Source organism: Trachurus japonicus, chromosome 14 (genome assembly GCF_045865225.1).
Source record: "Trachurus japonicus isolate A0001 chromosome 14, Traja_1.0".
Taxonomy (NCBI): Eukaryota; Metazoa; Chordata; class Actinopteri; order Carangiformes; family Carangidae; genus Trachurus; species Trachurus japonicus.
The window spans coordinates 6,389,007-6,411,285 of record NC_140920.1 but is presented as its reverse complement, the minus strand read 5'-3'; the positions used below and the strand labels follow the sequence as shown (position 1 = coordinate 6,411,285).

Here is a 22,279-nt window from a genome sequence, read left to right as displayed (position 1 = left end):
TTTTTCCCCAAAAATATGACTTAGAGCATCATCACTGAGGAGTTTCTTTTTTTTGGGAGGGGGATTTACAGTAGTGTGAAGCTTTACATTGAGAGCTGGTGGTCATGTGGTCAGTGCAGCGTGAGTCGCATTAGTAGTGAACGTCCACAGAGAGTTCATTTCCGTTCAGAGGAACTGAGAGCTCCCTGGAAGATGATCAAATATGCTCTCTCTCTCTCCCTCTCTCTCTCTCTCTCTCTCTCTCTTCCTCTCTCTATCTATCTCTCTCATGCACAGATGTAGAAAGTTCTCTCCTCCAACTCTTATATTCAGTCACATTTTTATCTGCACAAAACGCCGGTCTGATAACAGTATCAGAATCACTGATCAATACCACATGGATTATTACTGTATTATTATTATTATCCATCCATGCTGAATCAGAGTGACAGAGAAGTTGTGTTAAAGCTTCAATAAAAACTCAAGGAGGAAGTGACATGTAACCGTTCGTACCGAGTTGTGCGTCTTGGCGGTGATGGTGCGGATGGAGTCCGTGTCCCAGATGACCAGGTCGGCGTCGGAGCCCACGGCGATCCGGCCTTTACGAGGGTACAGGTTCAGGATCTTGGCGGCGTTGGTGCTGGTCACCGCCACGAACATGTTCTCATCCATCTTCCCCGTGGTCTGAGAGGAAGAAGAAGAAGAAGAGGGAGAAAGAGGAGAAGGAGAGATAAACTGAGTCTGTTGTTCAAGAGGAAATTCTCCGTCTTCATATTCTGTGATTTATTTTGTTAATTTGTCATTTATTTGTTCTTCATTTGTTCATCATGGCCGAGGTCAATGTCTAAATCACAGAAGCTGCAGGTAAAATGTGTCGTGCATTGTCAGCAGCACAGCGGTAGTGTTGTGCTGCTATGGCGACGCCCTGGACAACAAAGACTAGTAGAAACATATTTGTTTGGTACAAACATCATCACATCATCAGTTTTATGAGTGAAAATAAAACATAATAGTAAATAAAACCACAACATCTGAACATGTAATCGTAATATGATGTTTTCTGCAGATCATTGTGCAGCTCTTGGATCATAATTTTCAACTCAGATATGATGATTTTAAAGGAGTGGTCTCATTTTTTAAATTAATTTTATGCCAACATTAAAAGACACATACTGGTGACTTGGCGCCTGCAGCTTATGAGCGGCTGCTTTCAGTCTGGGTTTGGGTGCGATCATTTTCAAAATTCATGCCACCAGGAAACAGATTCAGTTTTATTTTATTTAAGACCATCCATATTTTCCAGTGAGCGCAGCACTCACAGCTGTCCACAGCTGCAGGCTCTGTGTCTGTCAGCACTGCACTGATGGAGTGATAACAAGAGACAAGTGAGAGAAAGAAAGAAAGGAAGAAAGAAAGGGGGCACTGTGCAGTGTCAGGGGGATGAAGGAGAGAACGACTGTGGAGAAGGAGAGGGAGAAGTAAAAGATAAAGCAAAGACAGAGACGGTGACAACGAGACAGTGAAATAAAGCCAGACAGAGGAGGGAGGGAGGGAGAGAGGGAAGGAGGGAGGGAAAGTAATGGCTGACAAGAGTCTGATAAAAGCAGGAAGACAGACAAGAACATCCTTAAAATAAAAACCACAGAGATGAGAGAGATGTGGATTTTACTGCAGCAGCTCAGACTGAGCATCAAAGAGCCGAGGCTGCGTCTGACAGTTTAAAGCAAAAAAAAAAGAAATTATGATTTTCCTCTGGGAAAAGTGGAGAAAGTGGTTGAAGATGAAAATAAAAAAGTCTAGAATAAGACTTCATGTTGTTTATTTGCTCCGTTTTTCTTCCAAAGTTTAATTAAAAAAAAGAAAATTTAAACTTGGAGAGAGAAGAAGCTGAACTCGAACTCACCACAGCTTTGTCCCAGATCAGAGTCATCCGCTCCTCGACTCCGTTCACACCCTCTGGGATCTGAGTGAAGTCGTCTTTGCCGATCGCCTTCTGGGCCACGCTGAAGGTGCAGTGAGCGCTGCCGGTCACGCTCAGGTCTCCACTGCAACACAACACAACACAACACAACACAACAGATCAGACGACAATCATAACTCAATCTGTGATGAAACATCCCTCCGCTGAGCGACACCACCGAGCGACGTCGGCCTGGGAGTGATGGAAGTGAGCGAGCGTGTCGGTCTGGTGCCAGAGTTTGTTCCTGCAGCACAAACCGTTACTAATGTTTCCACATCACGCTCTAACTCACTCACCGCTCGGCTGAGAAACTGCTGATTTATCAAAACTTCAGAGTTTTTTTTTTCTTTTTCTTTTTTTCCCCCTCTCTGAACTGAACAGCTCAGTGCATGGTTTAATTTTTCAACACAACACATGTCTGAAGTCAAACATGAGCTCATTTATGTTGGACTCCAGCTCTGTGGTTCATTAGACAAAGAGTCTGTTGTTTTTTTGGACGTTTATCTCTGACTCCTCTTCTTCTTCTGGCTGAAGGAGATGAAGAAATGCTAATTATCGCTGTAATGAAATTAGTCATGGTTTATTGTTGCTTGCATTGTAACCATGGAGCTAACTGCTAATCTTGTTAATCTCTCAGTCTCGGTAGAAGCTGAGGAAACGTTTCACATTCACGGACGGTAGTGTAGTGTAAGTGTCTGCACCTTGACAGCAGTGTGTTCAGATAGTCTGGGGTGGTGGGATCCGGGCTGAGAGGGGGGGATGTTACAAAAGACGCCGCCTTGGCCCAGTTCTTGCTCCAGTAATGCGTCCCATCGGTCCCCAGGCTGGCTGTGAGCGGCTCCCCAAACACAACATTTCCTGGGAAAGAATGAAAAAATAAAAGAGGTTAAAAACTCTGTTAAAAGTATCAAATGTAACGTCTATAAAACTTGATTTATGTCCGTGATTCTTGGCTTTGTCAAGACTGATTAATCCGTCAGATGTTTAATCTCAGTAAAAAAAGAAAAAAAAGCTTTCGGTCATAATCAGTGTTTGTTTTGCAGGTGGCGGCGACGTAGCTGGGACGACACTCTGAAAATAACAAACATGCCAATGAGCTCAGCCTCCACTTTGACTGTGTCACTTTGATCCCTGTCGCTAATGAACTGATGCAAACAGAGGGAGTCAGGACCTTCAAAGGCCTCGGAGGGTTTGTAGATGAATACAGGTCTGAGGTCAGAGCTGAAACAGTTTCCTGTATCCATGACGACCAGAGGGTGTTTCAAGTTCACTCCCGCTTGTGGCAGCTGAGCCACAGAAACTTAGACAAAGCAGAATATTCCTCCTCCCCCCACTGCAGCTTTTTACAGACTGAAAGTGAAGATGTGCAGTAAAATCATCATCTTCATCTCAGACTCTGTGTGTGTGTGTGTATGTGTGTGCAGTAAAAATGTGTGCAACATAAATGTTAAAGGACTCAGACAGAGGTGATGTAATGATGACATTTAAGTTCATATCTGATGTAGCTTACTTGTTGTTTCAAGATAAATGAGGAAAAACATTGAATTAACATCATATGTTTGTCTTGTTTTAATGAGAAACATGTGAATTAAAGACATTTTGGAGACGATACAAAGATCTTTACAACAAATGAACTCAAATAAAGATATTTACTTTATTCATCTGGGTTTATTTATCTCTTAACTATGGGTGGGTGGAGGGAGACAGGGAGACATGTTCTGAAAATAAACTGATTGATTGATTACATTATTGTCATTGCATGTGTCAAGAGAACAAGGCAACGAAATGTAGACTGCATCTGACCAGAGGTGCAAGAGCAGTAGATGAGAGTATATAAATATAAAGTGCATGAATTATATATAAATAAAAATACAGTATGCACAAAATGTGTAAAAATGGATGAATAAAGATATTGCTGAGAAAAAAAGAACTGTCTACTAATCTAATTTCTATTTTTCATGTTGTTATACATTTTGTTGTTCATTGGTCAGATGTTGGGAGAGAAATTGATTTCCATATAAAGGATGTTTCATGTTTTGGCGCTCTAGTGGTTCCAGTGTTTAGAGTTCATGTCCCATATGGGCTCAGGCTCTTGTACTAGAAGATCACCAGTTCGATTCCCAACAGGGATCATCTTTAACTGAGTGTCTGTCTGTTCCCTGACTCTGTCTTCACCGTCCTGTTTAATAAAAAGCCCCAGAAATTTCCAAAAAAGTATAAACGTGTCACATAGTTGTTTTTATACTGTATACCCTATGCGTGTGTGTGTGTGTGCTGATGAAGTGCTGTCTCTCTCTCTCTCTTATACACAGACTGGGTGTCATTAGGCAGTTGCAAGTTATTATATATAATGAAATATATATACATACACATAGTTCATATTAAATGATGATGATAATAATAATAATAATAATAATAATAATAATAATAATAATACATAAAATAAAGAAATAAAAAAACAACAACAACAATATTATATCTCTCTCTCTCACCTTTTTTCCGGGCCTGTGAGATGATGTCGGCGGCGCTCTTGCTCATGACCCGGGTCACGTAGAGAGGACAGTTGGTCTGGCTGGCGATGGTGATGGCACGAAACACGGCCTCGGCCTCCAGCTGCAGGACGGACAGACGGACAGGAAGTTGTGGTTGACGTGGAAATGTTTTTCACATTAAGACGTTTATTTCTTTTTTCTCCAATAAAAAAAAAACTTAAAATGTCTTCTTCAGCCACAGCAGTTGATGTCTTTTTGGAGCCGTGATATTGAAAATCATTCATTTTTTTAACCACATGACAAGTGGGAGCGTATAATTTTAACATTGACTGTGAGGTTAGTGATTCATTCAGCTCCACAGAGTCCCGCTGAAACAAACTGGAGGCAGGTCAAACACACAAAAGCACCATCGTCCATAATGTGTATTAAAAACCTCTGGAGCTCAGCACCAGGCTCTTTATTAAAATGTCAGTGAGCAAGAACAACAAACTGCTTTTTTTTGTAAGCAACGGTCCTAAAGCTGCCAGAAGAAAAGTGGAGCTCCGTCTCCAGATGTGGCGACCGTCTCTCTCTCTCTCCCTCTCTCTCTCTTTCTCTCTCCACATGTGTTTTCAAACTCGCAAGGTGACGCAAACTATGTTGATTATCGTGCTCTGGGTCCAATAACTGACAAATTAAAACCAAACAGGACACCACCAGACGCAGATGAAGCTCTCGTCCAACTCGACTCAACTTGGCTTCGGCTCAATTGAATTACGCTTTGCAGGCGTTTGATTCCTAAGGCTCCACTTTAACTTGAGCCGCTGCTGCATCATGACACTGTTGTGAGACTGTGGGACGACACACACACACACACACACACAGAGACACACACAGACACACAGACACACACACACACACAGAGACACACACAGAGGAAGGGTGGAAAGTCCCGGTCCGGTTACAGACTGAGAGCGGCTGACCTGAACCTTCACTTTGCTGTTTGTCACAGAAAAACATCAGCAGGAGAAACAACAACCCGACGACTCTAATGTGTCTGAAACCACATGTGAATAACAAGAAATGTGTGTGTGTGTGTGTGTGTGTGTGTGTGGAGTGACGTCTCATAGAGGACGGTGGATGCTTCTCCACTGGGCTGTTTGAATTTTCTTTAGTTATTCAGCAGGATGATTGAGATCAAAATCTAATTTGTATTGATTCAAAGCAAAATATGAGCTTCATGTTTATATCATCTACAATAACTGATGTCACATCCTCAGAAAACCACAGACATAAGACATTAAAGGTCCAGTGTGTAATATTTCTCAAGGTTTATTGGCAAAATCTGAATATATACTACCAACTAATATGTTTGTAGAAGTGTATAATCGCGATAAAATAAAATCCATTTGGTTTTCGTAGCCTTATAATTCTTCTTTTGTATATACATATAGCAAGGGTCTTGCCATAGATATATACTGACTAGATGCCGCCTTCTGCTTCTCAGCATACGTCAATAGCGCCGCCATCTTGGTCCGGGGTTTCTGACCATAGACATACATACGTCTGACAAGCAGTCAGACCCGGTCAGACCCTTGTAGAACAACTTTCAGTGTATTTATGCATGTAATAATAATAATAATAATGGATTACATTTATATAGCGCTTTTCTATTGTTACCCAATACCCAAAGCGCGTACAGCAACCATTATTCATTCATACCACATTCACACCGGTGGTGGTAAACTACGTGTGTAGCCACAGCTGCCCTGGGGCATGCTGACAGAAGCGTGGCTGCCATTTCGCGCCAAACGGCCCCTCCGACCACCACCATGATCATTCATACGCATTCACACGAGGCAAGTTGGGTTAGGTGTCTTGCCCAAGGACACTACGACAGAGACTGGGAGAGAGCGGGATTCGAACCGCCGACCCTCCGATCATTGGACGACCCGCTCTACCTCCTGAGCCACTGCCGCCCACCCATGTGGGTGTGTGTGTCTGAGTATGTAACTGTATGTTTAAAGGGGACATATTATGCTCATTTCTGCTTCTTGACATGGTACCTTGATGTCTAAAAGTAATGTTAGTAACATGCTTTGGTCAGAAAAACCAAAAGATTGAGCACAGCTGGGTTCTCTACACACCAGTTTCACAGCCCTGCTCTAAACGGTCGGTTTAGAACCTTAGCTCTGGTAGCTGAGGTAACCATGGTAACCATGGGAGCGAGGGCTTGAATAGACGAATTCGGAGAACGTTTTGTGTATGCCGCCATCTTGCGGCGGCGCCATTGCTGCGGTGACATGTGTCAGTCATAGTAAACTGATTCTCTATGACAGCATCATAAATAGGCTGCATTTGTGATGTTTAGTGCCCCCCAGTAACTGATTAAGGTATCTTACATGAATACCAATATTCATTTAGTAATTAATCATTTGTTTGAGCGATTAGCAGGAAAGATTAGAGTAACAGGGAGATAAGAGACTGTATCATAAACGATATAACATACCGGTACGTTATGCGTGCTGACGTTAGCAAGCCAGCAGCGGGATATTTAATCATGTGGACAGGCTACATGAATAAGATTATAAAAACAACAACAACTTTTGCTTTGTTTTAGATATTCAAGAATATTTTATTGACCAGCTGGCCTCCGATGATCAGAAAAAAACGTCAATTACAGGTCTCTGATTTATGGTCAAAATTACCTGAGCTCCGGATGGGTCGGACATATTTTACACCGGCTTTTAGACGACCATGATCACATCATATTGAAGGGATCAGTGAGACATTCACAGACTGTCCACACGATGTGAAGGTAACGGTGAGAAGGGAGGGTAGCCAGGTTGTACAGGTCAGCTGTGACTGCTGCTGCTGCTGCTGCTGCTGCTGACACGCTATACGTAACGTTACGGTCTAAACACGGACACTCCTCCTGAAGTAAGGGGCTGTGTTTTGCTGATATTAGAGCAGTCGAGGACGGCACATGTCCTCCCAGCCTTCCTGGACATGTTCGCAGAAGAGAAAGGGAAGAGAAAAGGTCCACTTGCATTCAAATGCCCGCTTCGCGCACAGAGCCAACAGCTGCCTGACTGTGAGTTGTCACCGCAGTAATGGCGGCCGTTCGATTTCCGGTGACGTCGCCGAATCAGTCTATATTCACATCACCCGGCTTGTGATGTAATAAGCCGGGTGAAATTAAAACGGCTTGTTAAGAGACACATTTTCTGACTATGGCAGTTTACAAAATGTTGACATAGTTGTCAAAACTTACGTTTAAGGGGTGAGGAGGCACTCCGGATACGCAAATACACATACTAAAGCAATGAAAAAGTGAGTTTTGCATAATATGTCCCCTTTAATACATTAAAAAAAATATTGTTGTATCATAAATATATGTCTGACATTTATAATAAACCAAACGGCTTGAAAATCGGTTGAATATTCAGTGACTTATGGTGATTTTAATGGTTGATAGACCTGCTGCCTCTGTTGACTAATGCGCTAAGTAGACACGGCTTCCCCCGACCCAAGATGGCGGCCGCGTTGACGTATCGTTCCAATGGACAGCAGCGTCAGAGGCGGCATCTATTTGTATATATCTATGGGGTTTTGCTTGCGCCGCCATGTTTGTACGGAATGGACAATCCAGCCAACCAGAGAGCACGTTTCAAGAGTTTCACATTCATAAATACTAAACAATAGAATTATTTAATAGATAAATAATATAATCAGAATGCTAGATGTCACTGTTTTCCCCTCATTTTACACACTGGACCTTTAAACTGAGGCTGCTGTGTTAAAACAAATCTATTATTTACTAGCAAGTCTTCAAACGTCTCTAATGGTCTTGATGCTGATGCATGCAGGTGTGTGTGTGTGTGTGTGTGTGTGTGTGTGTGTTGTACCTCCTCTGGTCGGCTCAGCACGTGTCCCTCTGGTCCAGTGATGCCCATCTGCAGCATACGGGCCTGCTCCTGTTACACACACACACATAAAGGACAGTCAGAGGTGTGATTGCTCAGTTGTTAAGGTAAAGTTTTAGAGACTCTTCACAACAATATTCAGGTTTCTGCTTCTTTGTGATTGTGCAACCAGCAGGTTTTATTAATCAGACCACACACACGTATATACGAGGATCATGGGAATCCATGAGGTCATTTTTCTTCTGAAAATATCTTTGTTTTTACGGTTTAAGGACATTTTTTGTCTTTTACAGTCGCTGCCTTCACTGTGGATAAGCAGGAAAAGACTCTTTCCAAACTTTCCAAAATGAACTTCAGCTTTAATAAATCACATAATGAGCTCCTCTCTGAGTCTGAAATGGCACATGAATGAGCTGCTTGGATTAGTAACTGTAGCTGAGCTCTTCTGACCAACTCATCTGCTGCTTTGTTTATTTGTGCTTCTTTTTTTAAGGAAATGTAAGAAAACCAAGAGCCACCGCTGGTTCTCCACTGGCCGACCATGTTTATTCCAATCAGAGGATATGAAGATGAAGAAGGAGGAGAAACAAACAGATGATGAAAAATGAAGAAATCAGCAGCAGCAGTTTCAGGATCAGATCGACATCACTGAGTTTGCTCCAAGTCCAGAAAATCAACTTGACAAAACAGTTCTTAACTACTGTACGACCTATAAAACCTTTAATACACGAAACGATCAACGAGCAGCTGGTTTGATCGGCTACCAGGTGAGATGATGTCACTTAAACTAAAACTAACTGTTCATCTGTAAAACCTAACGAGGCTTCGGCTGCTTCACGTTTCTCCTCAGAGAAAGCTGCACAGAAAACTGTTTGCATGACCATGACCTTAAAAAAAAGAAAACAGGCTCCTGAAAGACAAGTGAAATATTTTTTTAGGATCATAATTTCTCTGTTATTTCTCCCTCTACTGTCAGTGAGGGGGTTTCCTTTTTCTGCAAAGGAAAAAAATAAAAACTGTCAGTATCTTTCTAAGTGTTTTCTGAATGAATAAAACCCCTGAGAGGGTGAGGTGAAAAATATTTTGGGAAAATGAACTTGTCTTTCAGGGCTTCAAGTCAGATAATATAGACACAGGTGGAAAAAAAAAATGTATTGATGGTTTGTAACTATCAAGAAATTTTACATGGATTTCGATTTGTGCAGCTTTCAGCTTCTTAGTGGCCATAAAAGGAATCTCAGCTTTATGTGTTGTCATGTCTGTAAACCTACAAACTGCCCCCACAGCTCCTTTAAACTAAAGTCTGTGTCCTTTTTTGTGTTGTGCTATCACTTCACACATCAACACGACTTCTCCTCTGCACCAACGCTGACAACATTCATCACACACTCAGGTTTTAAAACAACAAGTCTCTGTCTGTGGTCGTCACATATCGTATCGTGGGGGTTTGGGACATTTTTGATCTGGATGCTGATGGAAATCAGACGCCCTCGAAGTCGTAGTTTAAGACCGGAGCTGAGGTTTGTGTGGTGACTCAGATCCAAAACACACACACACACACACACACACACACACAGTGACAGAGTCCAGGCCCGGTCTGGAGCTCTGACTAACTCCAACCCACTCAATCCACCGACTATTACATGTACGCTTCATTCACTCTCATTTGTCCACAGTGTAAATTACACACACACACACACACAGACAGACCAGCGTCCTGCATCAAACACACACACACACACACACACACACATACACTCCGCTCCCTCATCACCGACGGTGTGTTTAGTCTGTCGGTGCTGAGATGAGCTGTGATAAGACTTCCAACAGGCAGGTGAACTGAAGTGAACTTAGCAGAAATAAATAAATCACACTAAACTGAAACAGATGACAGATCTGGACCCGGGTCAAGTCATTACAGAGAGAGGGAGAGAGAGAGAGAGGGAGAGAGAGAGAGGGAGGGATGGATGTTTACGTCTGTAGGTTTTTATTGTTACCTCAGCGATGATCTCTCCGTTCTCAGCGTGGACCTGAGCGATGCCTCCTCTCTCAGCCAAGAAGGTGAAGACCTCGTAGAGCTGCAGAGGAAACACACACACACACACACAGAGAGAGAGAGAGAGAGAGAGAGAGAGAGAGAGAGAGAGAGAGAGAGAGAGAGAGAGAGAGAGAGAGGGGTTATATATTTAAAGAGTGTTTACACAAGAATCAGACGCTGCTCTTTAACCCCGGGGTTAAAACTTTAAAGACACGATTTTAAAAAGAAGCCCCACAATTTACATGAAGTCGACCACGACACGCTGCAATTACTGCGTGTGGGCCAAAGTGGAGCGAGGGTGGAGGGGCTGGGGGGTGGAGGGTAGAGGGGGGGGGGGGCAGAGGGGGCGGAGCTGCTGCTGCTGCTGCAGTTGTTGTTATGTTTTATGTTGCTGCGCCACAAACTGCATGACATCAGTTCTTCAAGCTGGACTATTTCAGTTTCCTCATGTGCTGCTCTGACCAACTGAATTATCCACAGCTGCATGAGAAACTCAGAGACAGAGAGAGACAGAGAGACAGAGAGAGAGAGAGAGAGAGAGAGAGACAGAGGCCTCAGACTCTGTTACAACCTGAACGTCACAGGACACGAGTTACATGAGGACAGTCCAGACAGAAAAAGAGACAAATGCTCAGTTGAGTTGATATTTTAAGTCCGAACTGTGAGTTATGGTGACTTCAAACCACAGATTATAATTTACTGTGTTTGGGTGTTTTTTGGGACTCAGAGCAAAAACCACTGACATTTATATACTGTATATATATTGCTCTTGCAGCTCAGAAGTTTATGAGCTCATGTGCAGCTCTCAATCGATTACTGTAGTTCAATAAAAATACAATACTCAATCTGTTTCCCCTACAGTGAAGTTTTGGTTTTGTTTCGTTACCTCACTGTTGCTCATCTGGTAGTAGTCCTTGTACGCCATGTAAACCTGGAAGGAGTTCACACCTGTAAAGACAAAACAACACGAGAGAAGAGAGACGATGAGAAAAACACTGAAAAGACCAAACAGGTTCATAATGTGAGAGACGAGAGCCTCGTCTTATCACAGCTGAACAATATTAAACTTTATTTTGACTTTTATTAATAATCGCTTGTGCAACTTGTGCAAATATTTATAGTTGGAACTCTCTCTGTCTGTTAAAAAAAACACATTTAACTTGAGTAAAATGAACTAGATTGTGGACCTTTGTCCTTGATGAGGGTGTCCAGCTCCTGCTTGACGCTGTCGTTCCAGTGGGTGACGTCCACGTGGAGCGAGTAGTCGCAGCAGGTCTTCTCGTCCGCCCACTGCCTCCACTGGTCGAAGGCCTCGATCAGGCTGCTGCCGGGGTCTGGGATCACGTGGTCGACTGGAGGAGGTGGAAGGAGGAAGGAGGAAGGAGGCAGAGAGAGGAAAGGAGAGGAGGATAGATAGATAGACAGGTGGGATGAAACAAACAGAGAGGAGGTGAGAAGAAGCTGGAGACGAGGTGATGTCAGGATGTGTCTGCCGGTGTTTCTACTGTTTATGTTACATAATGGTCTGTCTGAGGGAGCTCCTGCTGCGATCACACTCTTCTGAGGGACCAGCCCTGTCAGATGTCACACTGCATTTACAACAACTTTGCCTGGCTGCAGCAGGTCTCCTTGACAACAACAACAAAAATGTGGTTTATGTGGTCGCACCAAAGGGAAGAAGAGGAGGCTGTCCAGTCTAACCACGCAGGAACACGATAAACGAAATGTTTCCGACGGTATTTAGCTGAAGTTTCATGGGATGGTGTCACAATAACAAACCTTTCTGCTGAAACACAGATTTTAAAGGGACATTGCGTAATTTTTCCTGTTATCTATTCGACGAAAATCGATGATTTCATTCAAAAGTCTGTTTTTCATTAGTCAGTAATCACCCCCATCAACAAACTGAAGTGTTCCTTTCAGCTCTGAATTAGCCGTTCATATCATTCATATCTACATGGGGCGGGTAAGCTCGGTGCTGGCTGCCATGTGGTGTCGCCATGTTTTTACGTTCAGTGGCAGTGTGACGGTAGGAAACCACGGAAACTCAGCGGAGACACCGGAGCTGTCGACTCAGGTCGAGGTGGCGTCTGTGAAAAGTCACCGCGGTAACGCAGTAAGGACTGTGAGGACTGCATGTGAATGCTGCATTCAGGTGCAGTCGGAAAAACGGCCGTTGGAAACAGACCAGGTGTCATTTTAGTCACAGACGTTGAGAGAAAGCCGGTAAAATGTGGGTCCGGTAAACAATACGACATCGCCATGACAACATATTGTCACGTGTATTGTTTTGCCTCGTGCTGACGGACCACTTGTTTACATAGAGGCTTGTTTATGCCTTTATGCCTTGTCGTCCGTCTGCCGTCTGCCCAATTTAACGTGAATGCAGCATGAAAAATACGATTGAGTTGCTTGCGATATACAACCGCAACACTAGATGGGAGTAATTCCTACACAATGTACCTTTAACATCAAAGCAGCAGCAAATACAAATAAATAAAAGCATGCAGGCCTGCAGCAGGATGAAGGATTAAGTTCGAGTAACCCCCCCCCCCCTCGTTCATTCATACACAACAACAACAAATATCCCGCTCCGTCTTACTCAGCTGTATTAAAACTCGCCACCTGACTGTCGGCTTTAGCTCATTAAAGACGACTCAATCTGCTTATCTGCTCTCTGCGAGTCAACGGGATAAACAAAACACTGTTGTATCATCTGAACCGTTGATTTCAGTTCATATGCGACAACGACATCGCGTGTTGTTGTTTATCACAGACGTTCACTGTAAAGACACAGCAGCAGATGCACGGAGCCGCAAGCACAGAGCAGGTTTTTTTACTTTCACAACTCAACTGGAGAATAATCCCTGAATGAATGGAGCTCATGAATGGAGCTTATACAGTAACAGGCCTGTGCGTGTCTGTGTGTCTGTGTGTGTGTGTGATTGAACACAGACACACACACACAGACACAGACACAGACACACACACACTGGCAAACAAGCAGCAGGGTCGCAGCCCCAAAAGAAGTTAATGGTATTAAAGACACTGTGGTATCGACCAGCTGTTGGTGGCATCTCGTCTTTAAAATACATGCAGTGCCCAAACACACACACACACACACACACACACACACACACTGGCTCTGTTTCTATGGGAGTAGTGTTTCATTCCCCCGGTCCTACCCCTCCTCACACCCAGTCTTTTGTATGGTCCCTGTTGGAGAGCTGCCCAAAAACAGACCCAGTCCCGTCCCTCTCTCTCTTTTTTCCTCTGTTACAGTCTCTCCCCTCCCTCCTTTACCCTCTCCTTTCACACACCCGTCCTCGACCCCCTCCTCCCCTAACCAACACACACACAGCTCTCACAGCTCTCGTACCGATCATGGTCGTGCCCCCGGCGAGGGCGGCCTTCGATCCCTGAGCGAAGTCGTCCACGGTCGTGGTTCCGCGGTACGGCATCTGGAAGTGGGTGTGGATGTCGATGCCGCCGGGGATCACCATCTTCCCCTGGGCCTCGATGGTCTTCACACCCCCAGGTACGATCAGGTTGTCGCCGATCTGCCTGTCGGGGGGGAGAGACAAAGACAATGTCATCAGATGAAGATGAAGATGAAGAAAATAGACGAACAGAAGGAGGAGTCTGTCTGATGTGTTTCAAGATGATGGAAACATAAACAGTTCCTGACTTTACCTAACCCTAAGTCAGATAAGCCTGAAGCAGCAAACTGTCGCCATGTCAACACATCGACAGACAGACAGACAGACAGACAGACAGACAGACAGACAGACAGACAGACAGACAGACAGACAGACAGACAGACAGACAGAGTCTCTGTGCGTTTGCCAGCAGCCGACTGGTCCTGAGGCGTTCGGGTGTTTGTTATGCAACACCAGACTTTCTGTGGGTTCCTGACTGACTGAGGGGACAAAAGGCCTAAAACTGGAGTAACAGAGGACAGAGGAGGGAGGGGTGAGGACACAGAGAGTGAAGGACAGGACAGACTAATTCAAGGAGAGACATGTAGAGGGGGGACGGGGACAATCAAACTATCACTTAGAAGTGGACGTGACCTCCACAGAGAAAACAAGACCCAGTTTTTGTCAGAGTCAACAAAGAGGACTCTTGTGTGTTAAAGAGATAGTTCAACATTTTGGCAAATTGGTCCATTGCCATAATCTCTATAGTCATAGCAGTAGGTTTGTTACCTTTAATTGTCGGTGCAAGCTATTTTTAGAATGGCGGAGCAGAGCCGCGAGCTGCTCAGAGCTACGCTACGGAGGCTAATGGGATTTCTTGGTTTCCCTCATAAAACTCATCAAATACACAATCCAACAACTCCAAAACGCTCTGGTGGACAAGTTGTGACCTGCACATTCACCACGTTATGAGATAATAAAGGAACATTACGAGACTGAATAAATTCATGCAAAACCGCTGGTGTGCATTCCTGTCAGCGGCAGCTTTTCACCAAGCAGTCTCTGCATTTACCTCTAAAACAACTCTGTCTCGTAGCGTTCTGTTATTATCTCATAGCGTGGTGAATGTGCAGGTCACAACTTGTCCACCAGAGCGTTTTGGAGTTGTTGGATTGTGTATTTGATGAGTTTGATGAGGGAAACCAAGAAATCCCATTAGCCTCCGTAGCGTAGTTCTAAAAATAGCTTGCACCGACAATTAAAGTTAACGAACCTACTGCTATGACTATAGGGATTATGGCAGTGGGCCAATTTGCCAAAATGTTGAACTATCCCTTTAAAGTCAGTGTGTAGTTTCCTTATCTGTTGTGATGTTGTTGTTGTCTGATGTCTTGTTTGTCTTAATGCTGCTCTTTATGCCTTTTTAAATTGCCCCTTGGGGACAAATAAAGTGTTTGATTGATTGATTGTTTAGTTAAATTCTCATCATGATAAATCAATAATCCATCACCTTTATGATTCTTCAACCCGGGTTTTACTCTCCTCTTTAACTGTCCAGATGGAGTCAAGTCATTTCCACAGTCTGACCTTTTCCAACAAATTTTTTAATGAAACCATCAAAACGTCTTAACGTTCTGTGAACATGTTGTATCTCTCCCATGTTTTAATATAAAGCAGATTGGACATATGAGACACAGATTCACTGGACTAAAAACAATGGATGAGGAGCCAGAACCGAGGAACGAGAGCAGAAACGAGGGCAGTGGACGGAGGAGGAGGAGGAGGAGGAAGAGGAGGACTTACTTAATGACGCCATCTTCCATGTAGATGTCGGCGTGGAAGGACTGGTCATCGTTCACGATCCTCCCGCCTTTGATCAGAAGCCTGTCGCTCTGTGTGAGAGAGGGATTATGGGAAGAGGAGGAGGGGGAGAGAGGAAGGAGGGAGGGAAGGAGGGAGGGAGGAGAAGAGAAATGTTGGAATTCAGTGCAAAATTTCCTTCCAACAGTTTTTGGACCTTTCAAAGTCTCACGGGAGAAGGAGGAAGATCTGCGGCCAGATTATTTGTGCTCTGTGTTTTGTTGCACAACGTTGCACCAGAGACACAATATCCTTCACTTTCCACTCAGAGGAGACAAACAATATTTCATTCATTCGATCGTTCGCGCACCAGAGGAGACGGGGTATGTGCTCTATGTTTGTCACTTTTGTAAAAACCATGTAAACACACAGTTTAGATCCGGACCACACTCCCTCCCTCCCTCCCTCCCTCCCTCCCTCCCTCAACTCAGCTCAGCTCAGCTCTCCCTGTGGTCCAGTTCAGCAGCACAGACGTATATCTTGATATTCCTGTTAGATGAGCCTGTGGAATAATAAAGAGCCTGTTCCACAAAGGAGAATGTGCAGTAATGAGTTTTTTTGTTTGTTTTGTCTTTTTAGATCGACTTCATTTATTTAACCTACAGGAGAGAAGCTCCGCCTCCTTCTGATGAGCATGTTTAGAAACACTTGGACCTGGTGTGGCAGAGTGTGACTTAAAAAATTTAAACTAAGATATCATGATTGATTATTTCATGATGGTCCTGTATTCATTCAAATATTTTATGGTAGTGGTTTTGTGCATCATTTGAACCTCTTATATATACAGTTTTTTTTCTCTATTTAAATAATTTTTGTACATATTTTTGTTTTACGTACATATACTTTTGAATGTCTTTACTTCTTTACTTTCTTTACTTGTCCTGTACTTCCCCATGCTACTGTTACAAAGTGAATTTCCCACAAGTGGAATTGCATGAAAAACTGCTTTATGGCGGATGTTTACGTTTATCTGATCCTCATGGACATGCAACTTTAACCTTTTAACCTTAATTACATACACATTTACCCAACATATCTGTATTGAGGCAGAAACAGTATGTTATAAGAGCTGTGTCCAAGTGTTTTGAGTCTGAATGTATAAAACTATGTGTATCTGTTTGTGCATATAACAAAGTGTAAAAGTAACTCTTTGGAAAAAATTAGCAAGATATTGTTTTTTTTCTTGTAGTTTTCCAATATATCATCATCATCATCATCATATTATCACATCATCCTTCAGGATGTTTATGGTGTCACCGGATTCTTGCCTAACTCCGAAGCATTTCTCATTTTTTTAATGTTGACGTTGCAATGCCCCTTTTAAATAAATAATTACATTAATAAATACAATACACAGTCATTAACACATGATACTAAAACCGACCCAGTGCAGCAACATGTGAGAAACAGTGCAGTGAACATGACATCACCAGTGCACTCGTGGCTCTCAGGCATTCACGTTGTTATTGATTATTGATCGATTCTACAGCTTTAACCCGACCTGGACCTTCGTGGTGACGCCGGTGACATTTTACTGCTGAAGCTGCTGAAGCTGCTTCAACCGACTGATCGTGGATTAACATCTCAACCACATTATCCAGATTTTGTTACGCAACAACTCTCCGCTGTCTGGTGGATGTTATTTTCCCCTCCGTGTAATCCATTGATCCATTGAAACACAGACCACACATGCACTTGTGGTCTAATATTGATTATTGATCGTGTTTCATGCAGGCGATGATATTTTTAAATCCTCATGAGAAAAAATAAAATATGAAATAATTCTGAACATCCTGAACATCCCACACACAGGAACCCCTTCACCCCGCACATCTCGTCATGTGGTCTGATCAGGGCGTTGCCATGACGCCACACAGTCAGATATCAAGTCTGTTGCTGCTGCTGCACCGCGGACGGACTCTAGTAGCAGGCTGTTGTCATGGCGACGGGTCGACTGCAGGGAGAGAGACAAGAGGAGGAGGAGGAGGAGGAGGAGGAGGAGGAGAGACTGGGCTGTGGTGTGACTGATACAACCGGCTGGTGGACAGGGGCGGAGGCTGATGTGGATGTCGTTGGTGGGAAGATGATGAATGTCAGTTAATCAATCAATCAATCAATAACACTAACTGGTCAGAAATGATTGATCTCAAGCATGTCTGAGAGGTTGGAGACCTAGTTTAGAAAATTATTTGATTAACAAAACAGTTACTAATCAGTTTTTGTGTCAAGTGACTGTTGTCATTACATCAAACCAATCCAATCCAATCCAATCAATTGATCCACAAAAAAGAAAAGAAACAAATAATCCATTGTGAAACCGCACTTATATATATTCCGAGTGTGGGAAAAAACAGATTCCAGTTTCCTTAAAGACAAAATAAACCATGAAATGTCTTTTTCAGATTTTAGCCTTAATTGGTTAGTGTTAGAAACAATAATAATATTTAATCTCCCTCAGGATTCAGCTTCACTGTTTCCCATCAGCTCATATGTGGAGTCATTTACACTCTTGGCTTCAGACCCAGTGTTTCATCAGAGTAATGAGCTGCAGCCCCTCCCTCACTCATCCAAAAAAAACACAATAAACTTCTGTCTGCTGCAGAAATGACACACACACACACACACACACACACTGTGTATTGTATCTTTGATGCTGATGGAGGAGTCCATCCCAGGAACCACACCCTGAACAACACGACGTGACAGTCACAGTCATCACAACGTGGAGCACACGGCCCCAAAACTGTCGCTCATCAGCTCCAACAGTGGAAGGCTACATTTTGAAAATACACAATTCAGAAGTCTGAGCCCCTTTTCTTCAGACTTCTCTCCGAAGCCACGCCTCTAGAGCACAGCGACGTGCAATGCTTGTTCTTTTCTGCTGTAACGTTACTGCAGCTGTCTCATTGAATTTATATTAGCAAAGCTAACACAAGTTCTGGTTCTGGTGTTGTTTTTTCCGTATCGTAAATCGCATTCAAAATGATTGGATGGTGTTTTTACAGGACTGTCCGTTCCACAAGTGACAGACATTTTTCATTTTTGTGAAAATAGTTGCAATCGGGGCGTGTGGAGGATTTCAAGAAAATATGTATAAAAAAAAAATTCTCAAGGAAAAGATATTCTCCTCCCCGACCTGTAACTTCACCAGGATGTGAACACGTAAACTTCACCTTCAACATCATTAAAGTCCATGATGTCACTTCTGATTGCCTTTACGTTTCTGTTTGACTCCCTGGTCGTCGTAGGACAGTGGATCCACAGTCGGACCAGTTAACGAGCCTTTAGCAGCAGACATTATAAAACAATGGGTTGAATGGGCGGAGCCACATGAAGTGAATAATCACAGTTCACATATTAAAATTCATTAACTACCTGGACTAACAGTACTGAGCAGAAATGGCAATGGCAAACATTGTGATGAAACAATCAGATGATTAATTAATAAAAAATGAAAAAATGTGTCACCATCATTTGTTGTCATCTTTCTAATATTCTCTCTTTCTTATCAATGTCTCTGCCAAGGACTTGATCAAATGATCAATTAATCGTTCAGTCGTTCAGCTGCCACCGCTGTTTTGTCTCTGAACAACACCCCTGAACCTGAATATAATGAATTAACCAGTGAGCATGACGAAGCAGAAACCAGAGGATGTTCACTGTTTTTACTTTGGGGAAAGAAAAATGGCTGAAGAAGGGACATTTTATAGATTAAATCACTGAATTATTGATAAATACAAACAGGCGATGAAACCAGTCGCAGCCTTTTACAGTGATAATGGATCATAACTCAGCAGAACAGACCAGGAGAGAGTTTCTATCTGATTTATAACACTGCAGTGAGGGGTGTGTCCTCATGCATGGGTGAAGCTCGCTCTCTGTCTCACACACACACACACACACACACACACACACACACACACACACACACACACACACACACACACACTGCCCCAGTCTCAGTCTATACCAGCTACAGACCACAGTCATTCACTGATCAATAGCTTTCCATTTCCATTACAGCCCAGTAACTGTAGCTCTGCTGATTTGACTTTTCCTCACAGTGAACTCAGTAGTTTCCTCTGTGTTTGACGTTCAGAGGAAAAAACTCGACGTGGACGTTGAAAATGTTTCACATCCGCGACTCAGATCAAGATGTAGAAATAAAACGGAGCAGATTTTTCTGAACGGCAACAAACATTTTCCAAACTCTTCAGTGTGAAGTTGCTGCTGCTGCTGCTGCTGCTGCTGCTGGTGTTGGACCAGACCGAACACACTTCATCATCAACGCTGCTCAATCACACTTCATCAATTCTCCGTGCAGACGACATTTATCGGTTTTAACAGGAAGCCTCAAACTGTCACATTCACTGACACTCGGGACGTTTCAGCACCGCACTGCACTACAATATTTCATGGTAAATATAGTGCGTGACAGCTCATGAAGTCAGCGTGAGCCACAGGACTGAGTGCATCCAGACCAAATGTGATTCCTCAGCATTTCTACATGACGTCGACTTTTAATATGAGAGCGACATAAAGAGCGGATCTGCAGATTTTATTTTGTTCATGTAAACGTTGCTGTCGTGGAGACGATGGCTCCGACTCCTCTGATATTGTCGGAGTTAAAGCGTCTCTGTTATTATGTGGTTATGAGACTAAACCGCAGCATTTGTCACAACATTATCACCGACGACACGATGATCCACATAATGAACAGACACCACAGACGTAACGCTGCCGCAGTCCTGGATTTGGTTTATTGGCACTGAGTGGTGGCTGGTCTCAGATCAGACCACAAACTGATTCAAGATGGAGGATTCAGGTACGTATGACATCACAATGTGCAACTAAAGCAATACTTATAGATCCAATCGAAGCAACACTGGGTCACATGGGCTCACATACAACGTGTACACTGCCCAGATTAAAAGGAGAAACTAATAAGAAGTTATATGAGTGCTGGCTATCTGTGTTCTTTTCTTTAGTTTTGTCGCCATGCACCTATACCATGAACTTGAGACTTTTTGGAGTGAGCTCACTTTTTCTTTCAACTCGCTATAAAATGCTACAACTAGCTGCCTATTCTCAGTGTGTTGGCCATGGCAGAGGAAGGAGAAGAACAAGAATGTGACCAAAGAAGACGCTGACGGAGAAAGAGAAGAGGAGAGAGGAGCCGAGCGAGAGATCGGACCAAAGGAAATCCTGGACTGGTTGGTGAGAGCTCAGAGAACAAACTCTTGTATTTATGACATTACTGTAAGACGGTATTACACTCCAGGACTGTAGAGGGAGCCAGAGAGCAAAAAGAAAAGCAATTCCTCCACAGAAGGATTTTAAGCGTGTATTTAGACCTGTGGCTCGTTTGCTTTGCTCCGATTCAGGGGCTAAACCGATAGTAATTGTTGCATTTTTCTTTTGGGTCGTTTGTGTTCACACGGTAACGGTCACGATGTGCGAACCAACTGTTCTCTCATTGGTCAGAAATCTTAACCGGAAGGAGGAGGGGGAGGTTACCCAGGAAAAACAAAAACCATGGAATAATAGAGGTATGAATGGGCCTGAAAATTAAAACACGGCTTGGCCTGAACAGCGGTTGAAGCCCGGACCTGTCCTGATATACATGTAAGTCAATGGTAGGCCTATATGTGGTCGACCTGTCCTGATCCAAGTCAACTGTATATGTGGTCGACCGGAACTCGGTCAAAAAAATGGAAATGGAAACGAGCCCCGTCTAAGCGATCTCAGCCCACTTGGTTTACTCCGCATCCCAGTGCAATTGCTTTGCTCACATATGAACAAACAAACCGATCTTTGGGGTAAAACGCTCCCTGTTTCGGAACAACTGCTCCAAACGAGCCAGGTCTGAATACACTCCAAGTCTTGATAAGAAACAACAGCAAACATAATGTTCTACTGTTTTTACAGAGAATAACATCATCAGGGAAAGGGACAAACATTAGTTTTAGTTCTGTTCAAATAGCCGTGTCTTACATGTCAGATCAGATTTATAAAGCTTCTTTCATAACAAACTGGGACAAACCCAATAATGACTGACATAGTTTTCTGATATAAGCAGCTACAGTGGTGCAGGACGGACTGAAGAACCTCCACCTATCTATTTCTAACGACTGTCATTTAAATAACTTGCACACTAATTGTTCAGTTTCATCTTGCGCACATAAATTCAGGCCACAGAGATTCATATTAGCTTGGCATAGTGTACAAAATAATCCTGGATCCTGGATCAGAGCATTTACACAAGGCCTCAATGATGTTGATCCTGATCTGCTGTGACCTTCCAAGGTCAGTGACCATGTCCTTGTCTGTCACTCATGTCCCTGTTAAAACTGCCAAGTGCTGCATGAGCTATGTACAGTTTTATTGGTATTAATGGAGCCGTATAGATGTGTTCACTCAGACAGTGGAAAAGACTATGTGACCCTGAGCCTCGCCATAAACAGTCAATATGGTGATTATGTGTGTAGATAGAGTGGGACGGTGGTTAGCCCTGATGCTAACCTTAACAGTGCTGTTGAAATAGGACTAAAATGACATTTAATGAGTTTGTATAGGCTACAATACAAACTACTGAAGTGTCTATTTTTGTGCATTATGTCCATAAA

General features: G+C 43.3%; 1 protein-coding gene across 4 annotated transcripts in view; it reads right to left on the bottom strand.

Moving 5' to 3' along the window:
- Positions 1 to 22,279, bottom strand: part of dpysl3 (dihydropyrimidinase like 3) — a 47,433-nt gene that overhangs the window by 9,986 nt on the left and 15,168 nt on the right. For all 4 annotated transcript variants that reach the window (XM_085797219.1, XM_085797218.1, XM_085797220.1 and 1 more), the window contains exons 2-11: positions 15,597 to 15,685; positions 13,754 to 13,938; positions 11,562 to 11,726; positions 11,261 to 11,322; positions 10,334 to 10,414; positions 8,319 to 8,387; positions 4,432 to 4,552; positions 2,641 to 2,797; positions 1,883 to 2,024; positions 493 to 663 (exon numbers count right to left, since the gene is read on the bottom strand). In XM_085797219.1, the coding sequence (XP_085653345.1) occupies positions 493 to 663; positions 1,883 to 2,024; positions 2,641 to 2,797; positions 4,432 to 4,552; positions 8,319 to 8,387; positions 10,334 to 10,414; positions 11,261 to 11,322; positions 11,562 to 11,726; positions 13,754 to 13,938; positions 15,597 to 15,685 (1,242 nt within the window). The remainder of the gene's footprint in view (positions 1 to 492; positions 664 to 1,882; positions 2,025 to 2,640; positions 2,798 to 4,431; positions 4,553 to 8,318; positions 8,388 to 10,333; positions 10,415 to 11,260; positions 11,323 to 11,561; positions 11,727 to 13,753; positions 13,939 to 15,596; positions 15,686 to 22,279) is intronic.